General features: G+C 35.2%; 1 protein-coding gene across 1 annotated transcript in view; it reads left to right on the top strand.

Moving 5' to 3' along the window:
• Positions 1-19,958, top strand: part of SLC35A1 (solute carrier family 35 member A1) — a 44,071-nt gene that overhangs the window by 12,993 nt on the left and 11,120 nt on the right. Inside the window, exons 3-4 of the mRNA XM_020976295.1 lie at positions 19,162-19,321; positions 19,546-19,698. Coding sequence (XP_020831954.1) covers positions 19,162-19,321; positions 19,546-19,698 — 313 coding nt within the window. The remainder of the gene's footprint in view (positions 1-19,161; positions 19,322-19,545; positions 19,699-19,958) is intronic.

Genomic DNA, 19,958 nt, shown 5'->3' with positions numbered 1-19,958 from the left:
ATGATTAGCCCTATACATTATTATTTTGGCCTCTCTGTGAAGGATGAATTGGAGGTGGAGGACTATTTGGAGGCTGTTAAAGATTAGATGTCATGATGAGTGCCTGAACTACATAGGTAGTAGCATGAATGAGAGCAGAGGTTCTTAACTATTTTGGGGGGTCACAGACCTGTTTGTAAAGCCTGTAAGATCTCTTCTCAGAATAATGTTTTGCTACCTCTACTCACAATTGAAGGAAATGCTAAATGTCAGTTTTGTTAGTGAAAATAAAACTGTAATTTTTTTTTTCTGTTCAAATTTAGGAACCTCAGGTAAAGAAGCCTTGCTGTAGAAATAGAATTGGTAGAATTTGTCAACTTATTAAATGTTGTGGGACAGGAAAGAGTCAAATATAAGCTGCTTCTTGAGTTTCAAGCCTAAGTGACTAAGATATTCTGGTGTTTTAATTCGCTACTCCTTTTTTTCCCCAAATGAGTCAGGGTTATTTTTGGAGTTCGCAGATAGCAGTTGAAAAGGGGAATTGATTATATTCCCTTCTTCATATTTCTGCCTACATTTAGTGACAGTTATTATCTAAGTAAATTATTTTGTGATTACCTACCATACACAGGAAAGAAAGGCCACACAGGAGTCTAGGAGGCCTGGAGATGAGATGATTTTTTTCTGGTCTGTGCCTTGAGTTGGGTCTCTACTGGTTCTCTGAGCAACATATCAGCTTGTGAGGATAGAGGAAGAAAGCACAAGGACCTTGTTAGCACCCCAAGAGTCAGCACCCTTAGGTGTTAGCACCAGTAATGGGTGAGATGGGAGGGAAAGATAGCAGCTGACTCTTAGATAGCAGCTGACTCTTAGGTGCTTTTTCATATATACATATATATACAGACACATACATACACATATGTATGTATATATAGTAAGGGAGTTGATCAGGAGACCCCTGAGGTGCCCCAGCCTTGTTGATGAAATCACAAAATGTAAGGGAACAGGTAACAAAAGACAAGGTATTTAGATCTTAAAGTGTAAAAAGTTCAAAAACTGATTCCATCAGTCAAGCATGATGAAATCTGGACAGCTAGTGTTGGCTGCAAAGGATCAGCTGCTTCTTTTTAAAAATCAGGAGAGAAACTCTTAAGCTGTCAGTCAAGGCAGCTCCAAGGAGTATGACTGTTGGCAACAGAGAAAGGAGTCAGCTATGGAATAAAAACAGAGTTAACCCTGGAAATAGGGAGTTGAGAGGCAAAGAGGAGCAGGTCAGGGAGTCAAGCTGAATGATCTTCCCAGTAGAGATGCTCTTGGGGGTGGGGAGGGAAGAGGAGGTGTAGCCAGAGTATACCCAGTGATGGGAGTTGCCTTGGCCATGTGTTTTCCACCTCTCTACCAGAATACAGATAGTTCTTGCTTTACATAAATTCACATTACTCAAATTTGACTTTACATAAAGAAATCTGCATTCCAAAAAACCACCTATGTTAACTTCACAGTACTCTGCTCTCCCTCCCTCCTCCCACTTCTGTCCCTCAGCTCAGCACTCCATTGCCTCCCCCATACCTCCCCCCAAAAAAAAACCCTTCCAAGTGAAAGCAGAATGGACACGTGGAGAGACCACCACTGCTGGTGCCAGATCAGGGGCTTGCCTTGAGACCGTCAGTGCCAAGAAAGGAGATTCTTTTACTCTGCTCCACCCACCCACCTGCATTTCCGGTTCCTGCATATCTGTCTTTCACCTGTCTGTGTCCATGTCTGGCCCCCATGTGTCTGCCCGCCATGTGTCTTCCCCCCATGTGTTCTTCCTCTCTTTTTTAGCCAGAACTCTACATGGCTGGTCCCAGCCGCCATGTATTCCTCCTCTTGCTTCTCTGTTCCTGGCCCCTAACATATCCTTGAACCATGTGCCAGGCCCCTCCCTCCCCGAGTTTGTGGTCCTTTTTCTGTCTCCCTCCCTCCCTTCCCCACGTCCATGGCAAATTTGCTTTATGTAAAAATTGTTTTGTAGGTGGCGCAGTGGATGGAGCACCAGCCCTGAAGTCAGGAGGACCTGAGTTCAAATCTGGCCTCAGATCAAACACTTGACACTTAATAGCTCTGTGACTCTGGGCAAGTCACTTAACCCCAATTGCCTAAAAACAAAAAACAACAAAAAAATCCCCGTAAAAATTGTTTTACATAGAGGCCTGTGAAATGGTCCACTTACATAAAGGAAAAACCATATTCTTTGTATGTGCTCACTGTTCTCACTGATGTTATGTTTATTGGTAGGACGGTGTATTCTGTGAGGGGCCTGGTTGGTAACTCCTGTTCTTACTGTGTCATCTTACTAAACTTCTGTACTTTTAGCTATCATGTCTACTGGCTGACTCTTAAGGGGAAGTGCAGTGATAGGGGCTTGTTATATATAGTTTTAAGAAATGGACTTATAGAGGATTTTGAACCTTAGGTAGTTCTGCCCTGCCTGGGACCTACCCTGTGAGTGAGAGTTGGAAGTAGCCCATAGGAGGTGCTACATATGAAAAAGATCCCATCTCTGATACACATTATAGATATGTTTGATTTTTCTAGTTCCCAGGGTAACGACTGACTAAATGAGATGGTGGAAGTGGGATCAGAAGGCTTGTCCTTATCTCGTTTTAGAATGAAAAAATCTATTATTGTGGAAAATAGGGTAGTACAAAAAAATCCTCTAGATTGTTTGACTTGGATTGAACTGAGAATTATCATAATTTTGGGAACAGTGATCTTACCAAAAGTTTAGTGAAGTATGGCAAAAATAGTGAAATTCCAAAAAATTCCAGAGTTAAGTGTAATAGTTTCTTAAGGAGATGGGTTTTGAGGGTGGTGGTGGTGGTGGTGGTGTCTCCAGTGGACTTTTCCTGGCCTGGAGGCTTACTCGTCAAGGCACAGTAATGGAGTGGATTATAATGAAGAGTTTATAATTTTCCCTTGGGATCCTACGTATTAATGCTGACCTAGTTGGGGTGAGAGAACTTGATAATGATTTTAATCTTAAGGTGAAAAGGCCTTAACTTACCAATATAGCAAGATAGGAATGCATACTTTCTCTAGTAAGCAATATCAGTTCATTTATGCTTATTGGAAGGCTGGTACTTGAAGTTAAAAAAAATGCTAAAATAGCAAACAAAGTTTTATATATATTATAAGCAGGAGTCTAGAACTACAGTTAATGAGACATGATGGAATGTATTGTAGCAATCGAATCTTGTTGGCTACCATACCATGTGGTAAGGTCCAAGAGGCAGTTAAAGATAAGCCTGCAGCTCCTGGGAGAGATTGGGGCTGAATATATAGATTTGTGAGACATCATTGTAAAGGTAATTATCGAAGCTGTGGGAGTGGATGAAATTACCAAGCAGAGAGAATAGAGAAGGGAGGACACCTGAGGGTAGGAACAATTTGTTAGGCTTCTCTGGATTCTCCCACAGAGCCTAGCACAAACTTTTGTATACAGAAGCTCATCAATATTCATTAAATAAAGGAGATTATATTTTTGCTTACTCCTTTGTAGTGGGATGGGACAGAGGAATTGAACTACTGCTTTATTCTGTAACAAAATATTTTAATAAATTGCTTTGATCTGAAGCTCTCATCTGTTGATTTCTTGTGTTGCCATCAGGTATCTTGGGAAAACCCTTTAAATTTGGCACCACCCAGAAGGGATCAATTTAGAATACTCGCAGTAGTAACAGTCTTTATACAAATCACATGACAAAGACTATGGAACTGATCCTTTAATACTAATACTGACGTTTATATATCTATTTGAGGTTTGTGAAGTAAGTGCTTTCACATATTATCTCATTTGAGTCTCACAACCTCTGTGAAGGTGGTTATTACTGGTATTCTCATTTTAGACTTGAGGATAAGTGATTTTTATCTTGCCGAGTCACACACCTAGTAAGTGTCAGAGGTAGAACTTCTAGCTCCCAAGTCAAGCACTCTGTTATTCTTCCGCTTGACCTCTCGCCATTACAGGATGTGGTACAGTAAGATCAATATTCAAAGCAAAGCTGTTCAAACTGACTTGATTTGGAGAGATAGGTCCCCCACTAATCTGCAACTAGGTTCAAAGATTATTAGAGCTGGAAAGAGATCTTATAGAACATCTCGTTTATCCCTCTAATTTTATGTAAGAAGAAACTAAGTATCCTGAAATAGGTCTAGTGATTTACTCAAGGTCATGTGGCCAGAAGGGGCAGAAGAACTGGGACCAGAATTGCTGTCTTCAGATTCTGTTCAGTGATTTTTCCCAGTGTGCTTTTATCTCAAAATACGCATTAAACAGGTTTTGTATGTATTAAACAAGTTTCCCTATGTAGATTTCAGCAGAATATTGATAGATATTTGCCAGCTTCATAGGTAACATCGTAAAATATTAGTGTCCATTATACATATGCATGCATACACATTAGATAGTGTATGTAGGTACACATATATAGGTGTGTGCATACCCTATATAGTGGACAGTAATATTTAATGTGTATATTGTCCTTGTCATTATCTACATTATTGAAATACTAAAATGAATTTTAAAAAGCATTCTCTTCTTATGACTTGATAGTTTTTTTGCAAGGTATAAATTGTTATATACCTACAGTTATTATAAGTCATGGACTATACCTTCTTTGTGTTCTGTGGGATTGCTGGAACCTTATGATAGTAATAATTAATGACATTTATTAGCAGAATGTTAAAATATTTTAAATATTTTGTTGATGGGTTCAAGTATTAAAAAAAACTTACTTAATTTGATCACATTCCATAATAGTCTCAGTTTACTTTCATTCAGTTTTTTCAAATTTCAGAAAGTTAGAGCTAACAAAAATTAGAGCTTTCACAAAACACAAAAGAATTGTTTGCCCTTTTTTTTATTGTATTCAAGAATGAAAGTAGAAACCTTTTTTTTGAATATACAGCAGCCTTAAGAATATTTCAAAAAAGAACATAAAATTAAATTAAAATTTTTGATAGTCTTTTTTCCTGACCTGATACATATTTTGCTCTGTATTATCTGAGTATATGTACAATCAGATGATTGCCATAATAAATAGTAACTTGTAAAAATAAATTTATCTATTAAATAAATTTTATTACCATATTACTTATGGCATTAGGAAAACAGAGGGAAACACTGTATAATTAAACCCATAAAGAATCTAAAATATTTTAGCTTTTAGTGACAGCTATCTTCTCCAGCAAATTCTTTACATAAAAAACTTGGAAAAATGGATGTGTTGCCTCTTATCCTTCTTCCTAAATCTCATGCTAATAAATAAAATGTCTCTAAAAAGCAGCAGGAGAGAAAGCATAGAGCCTGAATAGGTTCATTATAGAATTATAGATATTTGAGAGATTACTCCATTAATTCACAGGGAGCACAGGGCTCTGAAGTTATCAGAATCATTTTTTTCCTTTAAGTAGATAAATGATACTAAGATGCAATGTATATTTTATTGCTTATGCCTGAACCACACCCAAAACAATATGACTTTTATGATGATCCACTTCCTGCTATGTGTGAGTTTATATAACTTTTACAGATACTGAGAACAGCAAACAATACAGAGGTTATATTTGTTCTAAAACTACATGACCTGGATATTCACTTCCTCTTCTGTGTGCAAATATCATCAGTAATGACACACAGAAATTTAAAGGGTCTGTTTTGATAGCTGTAGCACAATTTAGAAAAACAAATTGCTACCAACTGATCTTAAATTACCTTGATTAGTTTTAAGAATAATCTGAAAAAATAATATTGTAACATAATTTCATCTAAATTGTAGTTTAAAATAGCTAAGTTATTTTGAGAATGCTCTATTACTATATTTTAATTTTTATTCCATATTCATTTCCCAGTAATTCTCCCCCTGCCAATAATACCCTAATATTTTTTTCTGGTCTTAGAGCTGTGATTTCATTGGTTTGAGGAACTCCTGGTGTGGACACTCCTTCCACAGATGCAGGTTGGCAATGGTTCTGTAACTTGTGGTTTTAGAAAGTTGCCTGGAGCACTAAGAATTTATATGCCTTGCCCATGATTCCGTATTTAGTAAATATCAGAAGCAGAAATTGAAGCTAGATCTTTTTTCACTATGCCATTCTTCATTATAATGGGGGGGGGCAGCGGCGCAATTAAGCAGAATGGTTTAACAGAGCAACCATGAATGACAATATAATCTGCATCCATAGCTCTCCACTTCTCTATTAAGATGGAAGGTAATTTGTTCCAGCATTAGTACTCTGGCAACAGTAGTGCACATTGAATTTGATCTGAGTTTTTTTGCCTTTTAGTATTATCTTCATTATAGAAACAACTAACTTAAAGGGTAAATATTAATAATCCTTATTTGCACAAAGGGCTTCTGTAGACGTAAACTTCTAGTTTCTAAAAGAAAACCCAACATTTTGTTAATTCTTGTTTAAAATTAAAATGAGACATGTCTGAGTATGCTGTACCTAGTACTGTTGTTTACTATAGTAAACCTCTTGAGGGACAAGAACTGTGTTTTCTTTGTTTGATCCTTGTATCTCACATCCTTGAATGATTTGTGCATAGTAGGTGGCAAATAATGATTTAAAAAATTTTTTTTGAATTTTGTGATTTTGAAATTAGTTTAATTTTAAAGTGCATCAGTATTTTGATGGTTCTGTGATCTCATTGATATGGGTATTCCCTCCAACAATGCAGTTATCAGCCCATCTGTGCCTACCCATCCTATATGACTTTTGTCCATATTCTCTCTAGGGAGTTCACATAATGTGGTGTGTGGGAGATAGCAGTTCTCAAACTTTTTGGCCTCAGGACCCCTTTATACTTTTAAAAATTATTGAGGATCCCAAAGAACTTTTGTTTATGTATGTTATAGCTATTGACATTTACTGTGTTAGAAATTAAAGCAGATAAATTTTAAAATATTTACTAATTCACTTAAAATAATAAACATTACATGTTAAATAATATTTCGTGAAAAATAACTTTTATAAAACAAAAAGAGATGAATGGAATTTCACATGTTTGCTAATTTCTTTCAAATCTAGCTTAAAAGATGACAGCTAGATTCTTATATCTGCTTTTACATTCAGTCTGTTGTGATATGTTGTTTTGGTTGAAGTATGTTAAGAAAATTCAGCCTTATACAGATATATCATTGGAAAAGGAAGGAATATTTTAATCGCTCTTTCAGATAATTGTGGATGTTCTTTGATACTACATGCAAACTCAGGAAGTGGTTGTTTTTTATAGGCAATGTGGAATCTGAAACCATATCAATGAACTTTTCATATGTTGTATAAAAATTCATTGGTCTGTCTTGCACTTTGAACTTATGTCTCATTTTCTAACATCAAAAATATTTGGAAAATATTGCTAATAATAATATTAACTGACTTTTATATACTGCTTATTATGTGCCAGGCACTGTGCTAAGTGCTTTACAGTTATCTCATTTGATCCTGTGAGGTGGGTGCTCCTATAATCCCTATTTTATGGTTGAGAAAATGGAGGCAGCCAGAAAGTGAGTGACTTGCCCACTTCACACAGCTGGTAAGTATCTGAAGACGTGTTTGAATTCAGGTCTTCCTGACTCCTGGTTGGATAGTCTGTCCACTGCATCACACAGTTGCCCCCTGAGTTGTTTCACTGAGTTATGTAGCTCTTCCAAATATTGACACATTTCATTATATATTAAGAAAAAACTCACATTTGTTAATATCGCCTGTGATCTCATAGAAAAAATTTTTTAAGTATTGGGAACCTGTTAAGCTCAGAGTGATGGATACAAGTTTTCCAGATTTCACATGAAAGCTCAACTTTTGTAATTGGTAACAAGTACTGTTGGTTATTTTTAATTCGTATGACAGTTTCACTTAATTTATTTTTGAGAAAATGTCTTCCAAATAACCATCTGAATAACCAGTTCTTTTAGTTGTTCTTTAAGGTAAAAATGGTATTCTATGAAAAAAGTGACTAGTGCAGCTCACAACTCAAACAATTGCGCAAATTATTTTTCTTGAGACAACCATCATACTTTGGTATGCAGCAGAAGTGCTTTTTGAATACTTTCTATTTCATTACGTACAATGTTAAAAAGATGTATACTCAAGGGATTAAGATTTGACAAAATTAATAATTTATGTTGCTTCTTCAAGAACATTTTAAAGTAAAATTGGCATTTTTTAAACTTCAAGTGCATGACAGTAAAGATTATAATGACTACTAGTACAATTTGGTGTCACTGCCTTGATTTGTTGTTCTAAGGTGCGAGCAGTTTTACCCACCATCTTACCCACCTCTTCTACCGTCAGTGCAAATGTCAACTGAGTTGTTCCCTGATAATCCCTTTGATTCAAAAAAGTTACTCATTTTATAATATTTCAGCACTACTTACTGGTGTTTGTTGCCAAGCGTTCACATAAAAGAAAATCTTCAATGATTAGTTGGTGCCAATAATGGATAATAAACAAACAGCAAGTCTAACTATGTCTGTAGATTCATTCTTTTATAAAGTAAAAATACAATTCTGCAGATAAGATATTAACTCAGTCTTCATCTTTGAAGCTAAAATTTTAATTTTCAGATCACGTAGCCTGTGATCATGACAGGTGACCCTCCAACAAATGGACTGAGTGATGTCTCCACTGGGAATCTAGCTATTAAATATTAGTACAGGTTAATTTCTTTCTGATTTTTGGATAAATATGTAGAAACTTTAATTTTTTTTGTCCCAGTGGATTGTCTTACACATCCTATTTTGGATACTACTGAACTTTTTATTCTTTATCCACTAGGCTTTGCTGGATTCTTATGAGTGATTATGGATATCATTTAGGAGGTTCTGTAATGCTCCAGATTTTAATGCAGTCAGCATCATCTCCTCTGCAAACAGGAATGTATATGAGGAATCTTCTTCATTGGGCCTTTTCTGTTACAATGGCAATCATCTTTGCTGCATGTATATATACCTTACTTAATATTAATAATCAGAGAGTTGTCACACAAACATACATAGTTATTACATCTTTCAAGGGACCTTATATGATTTTGGTGTATTCATGGGAGACATCTTGTTAATCTTTTGGTGTTTGGCTCTGTTGAGTAAAATACTTTTTTATACTCAGTAAGCACAATGGGATCTTGTATTTGTTTCACTTTTCATTTAGGTGTATGACTGTAAAAATAATCCTCTGTAGAATATCATTTGGAAAAGCCTTTCCACACCTTCCTCAAAGATGCCACTGATAAGTGTGTAGATTATCCTCATAAAATTTTTATATAGATTGGAATGTTGTTAGTTTTGGTGTTCTCTTGCTTGCCTTTTTTAAAAATAAGGTCTGAGATTTTTTCCAAGCATTTGCTATTCTTTATTGCCTCAAAATAGTGTTATAATTTGGTAGGGATTTCCTCCTTATATACTTGATGTAGGCCTGCCGCCCTTCCCATTTTTGTTTTCCTCATTGACATTTCTGTTAATCATGTAGCACATCTGGAACTGTGATATTAGAGGCCAGATGCAGTGTGTTCACTGCCAATGATCAAGAAGTTTGTTATGAAAATTGTTTCCATTTTTTGTTTGTTGTCCTTTCAATTTCATCCTTAAATACCCATGGAAAGATTTTGTTTAGTTGGGTATCTCACTAAGCTTTCTGTAAACTTCCTTTCCCTTCACTACTCCTTGTTATTTTTTGAGAAAATACCATGTATAATTTCCACTATCCTCAGTAAGATTTTACAAATGAGTTTATGTTTTAAACTGATGTTGCCATTGGTTGCTACATTTCTCTGCCTAGCAAAGAGATCAGGCATTTTCTGACTGAGATAGTTTTCAGATTTTTTTGGTCTCCTTGTTGTGACAATTTATTTATGCCAGTTAAACTTCCATTAGAAATAGTGACATTTGTCAGTGTTTATTCTGTTATCAGTTTCTGATTTTAGCTTCAAAAGCTTGTTTAGATCAGGTTGGAATTGCCTCAGTTGTCCCCTATAATTTCTACATTTTAATTTTTCTAGTTTGTTATTCATTTTGTTTTCTATTCTAATAACTAAGAGGTTTTTCTATACCTAGGTAGGATTTGGGAATTTCCTAGATAACTAGTTGATACCTGCCTGTTTATAATATGACTGATTTAATTTTTTTCTCAGTTGATATTTTTGGACTTTTCTGTGTTCAGTGCCTCCTACCAAAGAAAGTGTTTATAATCTCTGTGGGTGTGAGGCTTCTGTGTAGTCTAAAAGCTTTTGCCCTTTCTTGTTTGTTGTGCCTGAACCATATATTCCAACATTTTTTGCTGTCTGCCCTCATATCCACTTTTTCATTGAAATCACTCAGTATTAAAGTATACTTTTGCAAACATTTATCATGAACGATGCAATACAAGATGACCACGTGTCCTTTGAAGTGATGTTTATTGTTGCCTTTGAACATAATGATAAATCCAACTTGGCCAATTTCTTTATATGTCTCCTAAAGAAGAAACTGTTCATCATTCTTCCATTTAACTGTAACTTCCTTTTGTCTTCTAGTTTTTTTTTTTTTATAACAGCAGTGTAAAGATATATTAATTCCAGTAGTATGTCCATTTATTTTTCACTAGATGAAGGTCTCACGTTTGGAGTGCCAACAGCTATGTTAATGTTGATAGTTACTCTAAAAACTGATTAGCACCTTCTGAACCATCACTGAAGAAGCAGAAGCAATCTGCACAGCAGTACAGAGGGCCATTTTGCATATTTTTTTGTTTTATGCATAGCCATAAATTAGTAAAAACATTTAAAGGGAAGCATTTGACATTTTTGTATAAGTTTATTCTCTAGATTCTTTGGCATTTTGGGAGAATCTCTTTTCTTGGGTTGGTGGTTGAAAAATTATTCTTTATTTATGCTTAAGGTCTATTTTCCTGCTTTTCCATTTATTGCATTGCTACATAGAATTATTTTGACCGTGGACTAATTTAATGCATAGTAATGTTTTCCTGTTTAGAAATATGAAGGGTCTATTTGACTTGTTTTATGCCTAAGAAAAAGAGATTTTTTGTTAGATGTAAACTTGTTTTGTAAGATGCCCAAAGCTGTCTCTTTCACAAATTATACTGTGTTCAAAGTAATGGGAGTCCTATCTCATTTACATACCTGCTCCCCATGGAGATAATGCTTATATGTCCTTATCTTTTTAAGGTACCTGCCTTAATTCTGTAATCTCATCCCAAGCCTCCCTATTCCTCAGTTTCCTAGGATGTCACACCCTAATTGGAGTGTTGATTGTGCCCTTGAAGGTCTTTTTCTTTGCCTCCTCCTGCCTTCACTAAAGTCGCCTCGCTTACTGCCCCTGACCTAGCTCCTTTATGTGTGTAACTATTTAAATGTTAAATATTTGCTGACCCTTTGGGAACCATTGCTCTGAAAAGAGTGAATCCTGTATAAGCTGCATAGCTCCGAAAACCTTTGAAAAACTTTATAATTACCAGAATGTTCTTTTGTTTGTGTCATGACAGGTTTTTTGACTTGACAAGTAGAGTTAAGTCAATTACTAATACCAAGATCAAATCTAAACTATAATGAAATTGGTGAATGCTACTGAGGCATTCATTGCATTCTGATCTAAAAAAGAGGATAGATTCTTAAATGCTCTGCTTGCCTCCACTTTCTTCTCTACATATACACACAAACAAATGTGGGCCTCTCCCTTCCTTCTTAAAGAGAGGACTAAAACAAATTTTGGTACAGACTGAATAGGAGGCGACAAAGAAGGCAACCTTATTATTAACATGATCAGTACTGTATGGGCAGCTAGGTGACACAGTAGGTAGAATGTTAGGCCTGCAGCCAGGAAGATTTCTCTTCATGAGTTCAAATCTGGCCTCAGATACTTACTAGCTGTGTGACCCTGGGCAAGTCACTTAACATTGTTTGCCTTATTTTCCTCATCTGCAAAAAGAGCTAGAGGAAAAAGTGGCAAACCTTTCCAGTATCTTTGCTAAGAAGACCCCAAATGGGGTTATGAACAACAGTAAATCAGGAAATATTTTCCATGTTTACTCAAATGAATACCTAATACTCTGAAATTGAACCTCATTAAATTCCATCATTAAAGGGAATCAAGGAAATTCATTTAATAAAAACTACACAGAAATTAGAAACAGTAACAAGAACTGAAGGAAACATTTTTCATCTGGAACATTTTTGCCTTCCTCTCAACCTGGCCAATCTTACCCATCCTTTAAAGTCCAAGCTCAGGTACCATATTCTTCGTGAACTTTTCCTCGAAAATTCTGTCCCTCATTGAATTTCCCTTCGCAGTTGTAGTGCTTATAGCTTATATCAAATAATCTAGCACTTAATTATTTTCAATCTTGTATTATAAACTAATTTTTCATGTATATTATGAACTCCTTGAAAGTAGAGACCATGTCTTATTTTTCTATAGCTAGTATAGCATTTAAAACAGCACTGAGTACATAGTAAATACTCAGAAATCAAATATCTTGTTCCATTGATCTTTCTCTTTCTCTGATTCTCTTACTATGTTGTCTGTTCCCTGCCTATAAATTATTACCCTCAAGCATTTGAAACAAAACAGAACAGGCTGTTCCTTTGAACAGTACTGTCTACTATCTGCTGAAGTTATTCTTATGTAAAAAACTTTTTGGAAAGATAAAATCTTGTATGCATTTTAGATCAATTTGATTCCAAATTAGTAGTATAACAAAAAAATTAGAATAATGATGCTAGGTAGTGCGAATAGAGCACTGGACTTGGAGTCAGGAAGACTGAATTCAAATTTAACTTCATATACTTATTAGCAGTATGACCTTGGGCAAATTATTTAGCCACTCCATGCGTCAGTTTCCTTTTCTGTAAAATAGGGATAATAAATAACATCTACTGCCCAGGGTTGTTGTGAGGATAAAATGAGATATTTGTAAAGCACTTTGCAAACTTTACTACTCCATATAAATTCCAGCAATTATTGTATTATTGGCAGCAATATTGATTGTGATGCTTTTCTACAATTTTCATTTGGCCTCTTTTTTTTGTAGGACCGTATTTTGAGGGATTGTTCAACACATTTTGGCTTAAAAAGTTTGAGAGTATTGATTTTAAATCTGTGTTTTGCTTGGAAATTGTAATTTTATTTTTAGTTTTCTTGAATCAGGGAACTATGTTCAGTAGTTTGGTAACTTAGATATCACCTCAGGGTTACTTGAAGTGAAGCCAAAGTGGAGATGACTGTTGTCATATTTTCATTTCTTCTATATTTGGTACTTGAAATAGGGTCATGGATGTTTCTTGCATCAGAAAAAATCTTAGTTTTTAATACTTTTGCTTTCTTGTCAAAAACATCCACATTAAAACAAAAATAAAAGCTGAATGGGGTGCTGTTTACTTTATATGTACTCTGTGGGGGAAAAAAACCTGGTTATTTTTGCATCTTACATTATTGTTATATTCAGTGAATAGGCCAACTTTTTGGTTATGTGATTGATTCTGAACAATCGCCAAAGGGTTTCCACATTGGCTAAATGATTGTATTCAGCCAACACAGCAAAATGGATGGGTTTGCCATGTATTTGTCAACCATTATAACTTTTTTCTTCATGCTTCACGGATCCTCGGAGGTTTTTCTGAAAAACAGTTTGAAACTATAAAAACTACAAACGTATATTAAGTGAATTAAGAGAGGTTTTTATTTCAGTTGGACCATTCATCATTTAAATTTTGTTTATCTTACAATAACTTTGGGAGAAGGTAGAAGTTATAACCTAATTTGACATGATGATAAAAAGATGTCAGGGTATACTTTAAGTTTGATGTGTGGCTTGGGCTGCTGCCTTCAAGCAAAATGGCGACAACAAGTTTGCAAAATTGGCATATATGTTCTTAAAATTTTTAACAGGTTTCAGTGAAATTTGGTATCTTGGATAGAATTTGCAGAACTATGTGGTTTTGCCTAGTAAACATCTATAGTTCTCAGGAAAATAGCTATTGAAATGGGATACAGTAATGAAAAAGTTACAATTTAAAGGATTTTATGATGTGCCCAAAACATAAAGATGCAGAAATTGATTGCTTTACTGAGGAGTATAAGGCATATTATTATGGAAAGAATATTGAATTTTGAATAGGAGTACCAGTGTTCAGATCTCAGCTTGGCTACTTATTACCTTTGTGACTTTAGGAAAATTACTTATCTCTTTGGCCCCTCATCTGTAAAATGAAATGGTAGACATAAGGTCTTTTCTAGCCCTAAAGCTATGAATCCTTAATTTCAGACCCCAGTTTTTGGAAAAAGCAATTGCATATAGCCTGGATTTTTTTTATTCATAAATAAAATACCCAAAAGTTTTCAGCTAACAAAATTATCTAAAAGTTTTTATTCAGTAAGAATAATGTAGCAAATTCCCAATTAATGGTCAAGTTGATGGGACTTTGCTATGTGTAATTACATATTCTTTTGACATTTTGCTTTTTTATCCCTAGTGCTTAGCATAGTTCCTAGAACATGGTAAGTAAGTGCATAAGATGCTTATTGACCAACTGACATAGGAAATGGTATAGGTTGAAAATGGTATTAAAAAGTTTTTAATGTTGTGATTTCAAGTGCAAGCAGAGAAGAATAAACGCTAAATTTGAGTTGGAGGCTACCTAGGCCAATTTGTAGTAGATTAGATTAGGAAACTGCTCGAAAATATACCTAAGAAGTAGTTATACAACTTTTGCTTGCAAACCTCTACTGAGGGAGAACCCACTAATTTGAGATTCTGCTTTGAGATTGCCCTAACATTGCCAAGAACATAGTAGGCACTTAATAAATGTTTATTAATTGATTCATTCAACTATCAGCTGCAACAGTCTTTTCCCATTATATTACCTTAGATAGTCCTTGTGCTTTTGTTTAAATTTATCTGTTTCCTGTAATTTCAAAATGGGATTTAAATTTGATTTACAATGATGATTGCACTTATATTTAAAATTTAGAGTTTTTTCTTATAACTCAATTTTGAGTTAAAATCATGTCGTAATTGCCCAAATAACGTGGTGCTTTTGGAGGGAAATTTGAGTTTCAGCTAGGAATATTTATTCTAGTGGAGGATTACACAATTTTCCTGTTGAGCAAATAAATGTTATTTTACAGCAAAGTATAAGCCATATTTATTGTATAAGCCATGTTTATTCCTTCTAAGGAAAAAGTGAAATGAAGGATATGTTGATTTTAAAATTAGGTACAATGAACATTTTCCACTAAAGTAATTTTCTATAATAACCAGCGTGTCATAGAAATGATTGGATTCTCCTTAACTTTGCCAATGGGGCATAATCCCTGTCAGGTCCTATCTGGAAAAGCTTCAAATCCAGGCCCAATATTGTACTATATGTCTTGTCCAAGGAATAAGCCTACTTTGGAGTAGCTCATTACTTCTTTGAATTACTACTTCACAGGCTGGTGAATTTTTTGGCCAGAAGCTCTCAAAGGCAAAATAGCATCCACATGAATAATATTACATATAGAACTTTGAAAAAAGTTTCAGAGTCACTTAACCTTTTTTGGCTCCTATTTACAAAACCAGGAAGTTGGGTTAAATGATTAAGATCCTTTTCAGCACAGAGTTCTATAATTTTTTTGTACACTGCAGATATGTTTGACCTTTATTGTATTTGTTTATACTCAGGATTTCACATCCATATTTCTAATTGCTTATTGGATACCTCTAAGTGGATTATACAAGGACATCTTAAACTCAATTTTTGTAAAACTACTTCTTTCCCCTGCCCCACACTTTCTCCTGAATTCTTTATTTCTGTCATCATTCACCCAATCACCTGTTCTCTAAAACCCCATGTTTTCTTTGAGTCTTTACTTTTTAATCTGTCAAGTCATTCAATAGGTATTTGATGTATGTTGTGCTAGACACTGTGCTAAGAATAAGAAGTATCAGAGATACAAAGGAAGGTAAAAATAAACAAGCAAATAAAAGTCTTTCCCTTCAAGAAGCATACATTCTAATGAGGGAAACAATATGTAACTAACTAGGTATGTAGAAGATATATTCAGAGTAGAAGATAGTATGAAAGGGGAAAAATTAGGAGCTGGTGGGATCATGAGGGGCCTTTTGTAGGTGATATTTGAATTAAGTCTTAAAGAAATGACCCCATCTGTCCATTTACACAGCTGCCACCCTCTTGTAGGCCATCATTATCTCTCACCCAGACTATTGCATTTGCCTTCTAATTGTTCTCCTTGCCTCAAGTCTCTCTCTAATACATCCTTATTTCAGCTGCCAAAGTGATTGGCACCTAAAGCACAGGTTTTACAATGTTATCCCCTCAATAAACTCCAGCAGCCCCCTCTTACCTCCAGAATGAGCCAATTAGCAAGCATTTACTAAATGCCTACTACCTCTGTTGGACATTTAAAGCTCTTCAGAACCTGGCTGGTCTTTCCCATTCTAGGGCTCTCATACTGTTACATACTCCTTTCTACTTAATTTGTGATGTAGCTACACTAGTCTACTTGCTATTCTTCACGCATGACACTCCATCTCCTGACTCCTTGCCTTTGTAGTCAGTAGACACCGTGCTTAAGTTCCCTGGCTTTTATCAAGACTCAGTTCAAATCCTATCTTCTGTAGGAAGCCTTTCCCAGCCCCAGTAGATGTTAGTTCCTTTCCTTTGAGATTACTACCTTCCATCTACCCCAGGAATTCTTTCCTAGGGTCAGAAACTTAGTATTTGGACTATATTTCAATAAAATTGTTTTTCTTTGTAATCTTACATATTTAATTTTATCCACTTAAAAATATTATTCTAGGTACAGGTCTGGGGATTATGACACAAAAGAGGTTAAGAATCCCTAATCTACCCTATGCATCTTGTAATACCTAGTTATTTACATGTTGTCTCCCTCATTTGAATGTGAGCTCCTTAAGGGTAGGGACAGTGGTTTTGTTTATCTTTGTATCCCCAGTACTTAGTAGGTGCCTGTTGGATGCCTGACTGAACTTCTTCATTTAGTCACTTGCCAAATCCTGTTGATTCTGGAATGTGTTGTGGGGTCCTTTTTTTTTTCTAGTCTCAATGCCATTAGAACAGGCTCTCATCACTGCCTACTTGGATTAATTTAATAGCTTCCTAACTGGTCTTCTGTCTGTTCTATTTACTGCTCCCGACAAGACTTCCTTCTACATAGATCTAATCCTGTTTCACCTCTGCTTAAAATTTATGGTTTACTGAATAATGTCTAAGTACCTTACCCTGTTATTTAAAACCCTCCATAACTTGAATCTCCTTTATCTTTCCAGACTCATTTCTTCTATGTGCTTGGCTTTAGTGAAACCAGACAATTTGGTGTCCCTTCTACTCACCTAGCAGCAGCTTCTTGCTTCATTGCCTTTAATTATGCCATTACCTATGCCTGTAATGCTCTCTTCCTTCTGCCCATCTTGCTTTTCCCAAATCTTACTCAGTTTCAAGATATAGATCAAATGTTAATACAACCAGGAATCTGATTCACCCAGCTCAGAAATTATCTTTTACCTGTTACCTCACACAGCAGTCTATGTGCTCTTTTTATATTCAGTTCTACACTCATTGTAGTTACCAAAAGAGTAGTTGTGCATTTCTTCCCTACAGTCCTACGCTGGTGGCTTATTGAAGGCTGTTCCAGTAGAGCATAAGCATTTGCAGGTGCTACTGAGCGATATTACTGTATGTGGCTCCAGTGAGGACTGTGTATCTGAGGGACCTGCCTAACTTAAGTCATCAAAAAGAAAGAATAGCTGGTTGTTTAGGCAGAATATCACCAGGAGACAGTACCTTTATAGGGTCACTTCAGTTCTGAGTCTGGTCTTCAGCTTTTTAATAGGTTCCAGAACTCTTGTTTTTTCTGTTCTTCCAGAGCTTCTAATGGATCAATTCACATGCATAAGTTGATTAACCAGAATGCCTGTTTACTAGTGCACAGTGGTGGATGGGCCTTTTGAGTGACTGAAATACTCATGCTGACTATTTAGAAGTGCCCTGTTTCTTGGTATCAGTGTACTGAGGGAATCAAATTAGTAATCAGAAAAGTTGTTTTTGGGATACTTTTCTGAGGCTGTGAATGGAGAATGATATTTTAGTATAGAAAACACTTCTAGTACTTGAAATGTCTTGTCAGATGAAGTGTTAGAATAAACACTGAGAAATCTTTAATTCTTTCCAGAATTCCTATTATTGTAATGCTTCCTCATAATAAGCATGCAATAATTTACAGCATTACATCTTATCTTTTATTAGTCATGTTCAAAAAGTGTATTTTATTCTTTAAGAAAGTACCTGACACCTCTTGCTGAGGTTGAGAAAATGCCTTACCCTTCTTGGCAGCACATTTATAAATTATCTCTGTGTGTATGACTTCCTAGGAAGAGTTTTTGGATAGTTAATTAAATTCATTTGTGTTGTTTATTAATTTCAATTTCATATGGTGACATTTTTTGGTGTTCTCAAATCCTCTGGATTCATCCTATTATTTGGACCCTGTTGTCCCTATGCACCAAGCACATTATTCAAATTGATGTTAATTCATTGATATAACCTTCAGATAATGAAATATCTGATTCCTAACTAGTGTCTATAACACATATTTTTTAAAAGTAGAGCTAATAAAGAGATGTTTTGAGAAAATATAGGATGTGCAACTTAGTAGAAAAAGTTCCAGTAGTGTGGACATGATGCATTGGGGAACCAGAGGAGAGTGGGGAAATGATGTGGGTGAAATGCAGAATGATTCATATTCATTTCTTATAGACATTGTATATTATTCTACTTTCCTTTCATCTTAGTGTTGGAGATCATTCTCAGAACAGAGATGAGCCTCCGGAACTCTGAATAGAGGCAGTTGATGCTGAACATGATTATTATCTTTTTATATATTCCAAAAATAAAACAACAGTGTTATTCTTTCTCTTTAGTGTATTGTTGGAAGCCTCATTTATCTTCAGTGTTCCTTCTAAATAATTCTGAAATTACCTGACAGTTATTAAAATTAGGTTTGCTAAATTACATCAGAGAACCACAGAAGAACATATAGACTATGCTTAGCGTGAGGAAAGCATTCCAGATTTGATTTAATGTCTTTTTTTCTTTCTTTTTCTTTCCTTTTTTTTTTTTTGAAGAGAAACCGGTAGTGTGGGTAGATTCAAGACTTGTTTAAAAGAAAATATCTTAGGAAGCCCAAAGGAACTGATGAAGTTGAGTGTACCATCTCTAGTATATGCTGTTCAGAACAACATGGCTTTCTTAGCTCTTAGTAATTTGGATGCTGCAGTATACCAGGTAAGTGGGCTTAATGAAAACAATAAAATTTTAATTATTGCATCACATGGGAATTAATCCAAAATCTTTTCACAGTGAAATGAGAATTGGACATAAGTGATTGTCTCTCTGAATAGTTCTGAAGATATTTTCTGAAAATGAAATTAGAAAATAAGATTCTTTGTTTTTGTGCCATTTAGAGATTTACATGAACTCTTCATCCTATGTTTTTGTTTCTTTTCTAGGTGACCTACCAACTAAAGATTCCTTGTACTGCTTTATGTACTGTTTTAATGTTAAACCGATCACTCAGTAAATTACAGTGGATTTCAGTTTTTATGCTGTGTGCTGGAGTCACACTTGTTCAGTGGAAACCAGCTCAAGCTACTAAAGTATTGGTAAGGAATGTCATGCACAGTAAACTATCAATTGCAGATTGCCTTAAATCCACATTTTTATAGCCTTGCTGATGAAGGCTCATTTTAGCAACTTGAATTGCCATTATAAAAAAAAAAGGTAATTTTAAGATTTTTTTATGACCCGAAAGTCTCAAAGGTAGGTTTATAAAAACAAAACAACACACACACACACCCCAAAAAAAAAACCAACTTGCTAACTTGTCCACATTTATCATTGATATTTTTAAACCTTATTGCTT

The sequence above is a fragment of the Phascolarctos cinereus genome, unplaced genomic scaffold, assembly GCF_003287225.1.
Source record: "Phascolarctos cinereus isolate Bilbo 61053 unplaced genomic scaffold, phaCin_HiC Scaffold_5;HRSCAF=322, whole genome shotgun sequence".
Classification (NCBI taxonomy): Eukaryota; Metazoa; Chordata; class Mammalia; order Diprotodontia; family Phascolarctidae; genus Phascolarctos; species Phascolarctos cinereus.
This window is presented reverse-complemented; position numbering and strand designations above follow the sequence as displayed.